The 4,627-nt window shown below is 35.7% G+C and overlaps 1 protein-coding gene across 1 annotated transcript; it reads left to right on the forward strand.

Annotated features, from left to right (window-relative positions):
- The first annotated feature begins 881 nt into the window (after positions 1–881).
- LOC146746107 (arylsulfatase B-like) lies at positions 882–4,183 on the forward strand. Its single transcript, XM_085498976.1, has 4 exons — positions 882–1,023; positions 3,112–3,361; positions 3,519–3,685; positions 3,849–4,183. Exons 1-4 carry the CDS (start codon positions 882–884, stop codon positions 4,181–4,183), a joined length of 894 nt encoding a protein of 297 aa, XP_085355102.1.
- Positions 4,184–4,627: the final 444 nt, after the last annotated feature.

Raw genomic sequence — 4,627 nt, forward strand, 5'->3', positions numbered from 1 at the left:
CTCTAACCAAATGGGATTGGTCCATTCATTATAACCCACCAAATTGTTTGTGTTTTGTACCGAGTCCTGAACGCACAGAAGAGAAAACCCAATGTGGTTTATTTTGTCTGTGTAAACACTTTCTGGGTTGCCGAAATTATATCGTGTGTCTAAGCACTTTGAAAAACATTCTAAATTGATGGGATAGTAGAATTATCCATTTACAAATTTGGAAGCGCTGGTCATATGCTGGATAGAAATGGACACCCCAAATACACACACGTCCCCCACAAATTTGCAAACAATCGCACAAAAGGTAGAGATAAACCGAAAATAGGTATGATATATGCCATATAATTACTATGTGGTTGAGTATTGGTCATAACAAATCTAAATTACAGTGTGAGGCAATCGTAAATGCAGAATCGAACAAATTTATTCCAATTGCGGCAGTCAAGAAAAAAAAAACAACATTCGAATTCAGCATTATAGCGAAGGCGGGAGAATTTCCATTAAAATAAGTACTCGTCCAGCTGATTGACTTGAATCTCGACAAACAATAAAGGTAGCATAATAACTCAGTTGAATCAACACATTTCACTGATGATAGACTATATTAGAAACAAAAGTTAAAGCAGCCGCGTTAGCACATGAAAAAGTAATATGTACGATGTACGGCAGTGAACTCCAAATTGGCAATTACGTCTAACCTAATCTTGATTCAACTCCACACTCACACTGATTGGCTATCCACACTGAAGGAAGCTATGACCCGCATTGCAATATCATTTAAACATTACAATTCTTAAAGGTTTCATTCTTTTTCGCAGCCTCTGTTTTTATACATGTCCTACCAGTCAGTTCATGCTAACTATTTACAAGTCCCTGAGCATTATTCTAATATGTATAATGGAGTAATAGATGACGAGGATCGACGTATAGTGGCAGGAATGGTTACTTGTATGGATGAAGGTATAGGAAATATTACGCGGACATTGAAAGAAACAGAACTCTGGAATAACACAATTATTATTTTCTCATCAGGTAAGTTTTCGACTAATGGGCACTCCGATAAACTGTATAGCTGAACAATTTATTTAAACGCATCATCTTTAAAGCTGCATTCACACTTTGCAAATACGTGTAACATATATACCAAAATAAACACATAAAATATGCAAAATACTGCTGTTGTGCCAAAAAGAACAATAAATTATAGGTTAATACTCCCACTTGTTCAACACATTTTATTGGGTAAGAGTATTGGGAGCTCTTATTCGTTAGAAAACAAGCTTAGAAGACATTTTACCTGATCATTTTTGGTGATGCTATTTTTTTGTACAGTCAACAAACCAATGTTTATAGAACATATTCAAATTAAGGCAAACAATAATATTGCAGTCTCACGTTGTTATTGTAAAACATATAAATAAAATATCAACATGTAACTGTTTAGCATCGGATTCACTTTTTGTGCGAAAGCTTTACAGTCAAATAGACACACACAACGAAATACGTTTCAACTCTCGTCTTTAGTCGGCCAGTCGAGCACTCTATAAGACACAACGCCCTGGGGAAAAGTCCCCAAGACTATCGCAAGGCTGACCCAAGACCCTCCCAAGACTGCCCCAAGACTGCGTCTGTTGTGGTGTTCTCGCCAAGGCCAACTAAAAACAACTTTATTCATTTTCAAAACCTTAACCAACTACAAAGAAGTATAAAGACTCTAGGGCGTAACCTTCAATCATAAATCCAATCACACAAAGTACAGAACACGTCATATCTTTTGATTAATCGTTCACTATATTAGTAACAGCGAATACCAACTGTCAGAAACAGTAGTCCGGATAGCGACGGTTATACCGTAATTAGTTCCAAATCACTGAGTCGAGTTCCATCCAGGACCTCACATAAGCCTAAACGATGACAGACATAACAGTCATTCACTAGTAATCAGCTAAATAAGTCGATTAACAGATACGCATAAACAAATTTATCATAGTATTCCAGTGAAGTCAGCGAACACTATGTTGTTGTTGTGGGTAACTCTTGGAAATGTAGGTTAATTTAGAAGCAAAATGCTCGCTACTATACTGAATTTTAATAACTATAACAATAAAGAAATAGTTGAAAAAATCGGATAGTATGAATGGGATGATTTGCTTGTACAAGAATATAATAGAAAGAATGCCAGACCGTCTGTCTAACATCGGAGAAAAATGAGATTTCGTCTAAGACTGGGAAGAAAAGCCGAAAAATTTATATACTTCACATTAACAATGTAGCAAACTATTGCTAATGCAATTTCGAATTCCTAGCTTGTTAAATTATTAAGAATTCTGGTCGTTTTGGTGAATCCGATGCTCAACAGAAGCGAAGCAGTAAACAAAATATACCCCAATGTGAATCCGATGATTTGGTAACAATCTTTGATTGTACTGCATTTCAAATCTAATTCGATGCCAAACATTTTTTTTTTCAAATGCATAGATCCATGAGGTTCAGAAGCGAAGGGGCCACATATTCCCTTTTGTAATTTGAGTAACTGTGCGTTTTTTTCATTTACTTGAAATGTAAAAGCCAAGTATCTATTTCAAAAACCGAATAACGTGTGTTTATGTTTATAGACAAAACAAGTGATTTTGGGTGCGACATAGACACAACCCCACGTAATACAAACATTATTCTTTTGTGAATCGTGAATGATGCTAAATTTTCTTTCAACCTGATGGTATAAATGTTTGTATTGTAATGCCATTCACTGCATTATTTTCAGGAACTATTCTGTTGAAACATTCTCTCACAATTCAGAACCATTCTCCAATAATAGTTTTTGTTATAGGTGACTTTAAACATGATTTTATTTATAATTACCAATTCTTTTTGTACTATAATTGATTTATAACGCTATTCCGGTTGTTAAAAACTTCATGAAATGTTTTTTTTCTTTATTTACAGTGAAAGTAGCCATACATTCAGTATGCCATACATTCAGCTTTAATTTCATATGTTTATCGATATTTGTGATACAAATAATTTTAAAAGATTCAGCCTATTGGGGTGTTAGCTTGTTATCTAATGACAAACGCTATATCGTGTTTATATATATGTATACATACATATTCATGTTAGATAATGGCGGAAATCCGAATCATGGTGGCAATAATTGGCCGTTGCGTGGTGGTAAGGGAACGTACTGGGAAGGAGCCATCCATGGTCTTGGATTCGTTTATAGTTCTGCTATTGCAAAAGAAATGAGAGGAACAGTGAATACAGAAATGATTCATGTCAGTGACTGGTTTCCCACAATAGTAAACTTAGCCGGAGGCAGTTTGAATGGAACGAAGCCATTAGATGGTTTTGACCAATGGCAAACAATTAGGTAAACAAAATCAACTTATTTACTAGTCACATTTCGTGTTATGTCGGACTGTGGTATCCGATTATGTATCTGTCAGATTGATTAGTTGAGCAGATACCAACAATATATAGCATCTGGTATGCTAACCCACTTTGTAAATTATATTTTCCTTTTAAAGTCAAGGAGCAGAATCTCCAAGAACTGAAATTCTCATCAATATCGACCCACTGGTACCCCCACCGTCAGATATGGAACATTTTGTGCATGGTTGGAATGGAACCTACAATACCTCAATGTGTGGCGCCATCCGGGTTGGCGATTGGAAATTATTAACTGGAGATCCAGGTAATATGATACACAGCCATAAATGACAAACGAACGCGACATTGTCACCCCATTATTTTCAGAGCGTGGAACACACACGCTATTCACTTTATTATTTTATTACAAAAATATAATACAGACAACGGTAACAACAATAGTACAAGATAATATTTAATTGTTTCAGGTAAAGGGTCATGGATACCACCTCCTGAATCTGGACATCAGCCAATTATACCTAATGATAAACCCGGAAAACACGTATGGTTATTTAACATCGCTGAAGACCCAACTGAGACAACAGATTTGAGTGAAGATAATTTAGATAAAGTAATTGAATTACTGATAAAACTGGACGAATATTTGTTAACCTCTGTTCCCGTTGTATATCCTCCTAACGACCCCCTTTCTGACCCATCTCTGAATGATGGTATATGGCGTCCATGGTCGCCTGAACCATACACTTATCCAGGCAACCCAAATAATCCAAATAATCCAAACATAAAAGACAACGTATTTTAATGTGTTACGTATGTAGTTGACATTCTAAAGAGTATACCTGTATTATAAATACAAAGTCAATAAACTGTGATTCAAGCATAACTAATTCGTATCTACATGGCTCCTACTTACGTGCATGTATATTCAACCTTGCTTATACATACACCATATATGTGTATTCAGTCATAGTTATATTCTCTTGTTAATGCAGATATGACAGTAATCTAGCAGCCATTAAGAGTGGCTGTCAAATGATGTGTGAACCGTGTGCAATATATTGTTTTGAGAATATGACATTGATGACGATCCACTGTATTCTATTTATTGTCACAATTGTATGGTGAGTGTTCACGGCTCCGACACTTCGCACAAGATAAAATACCCAACCGTAGATAGCGTATTGTGACGTTTACAATTAAAACGAATGAAACTATCAAGACAAGAATACAAGATGGGCAGTATTCG

The sequence above is a fragment of the Saccoglossus kowalevskii genome, chromosome 5, assembly GCF_978046115.1.
Source record: "Saccoglossus kowalevskii chromosome 5, keSacKowa6.1, whole genome shotgun sequence".
NCBI classification, from domain to species: Eukaryota; Metazoa; Hemichordata; class Enteropneusta; family Harrimaniidae; genus Saccoglossus; species Saccoglossus kowalevskii.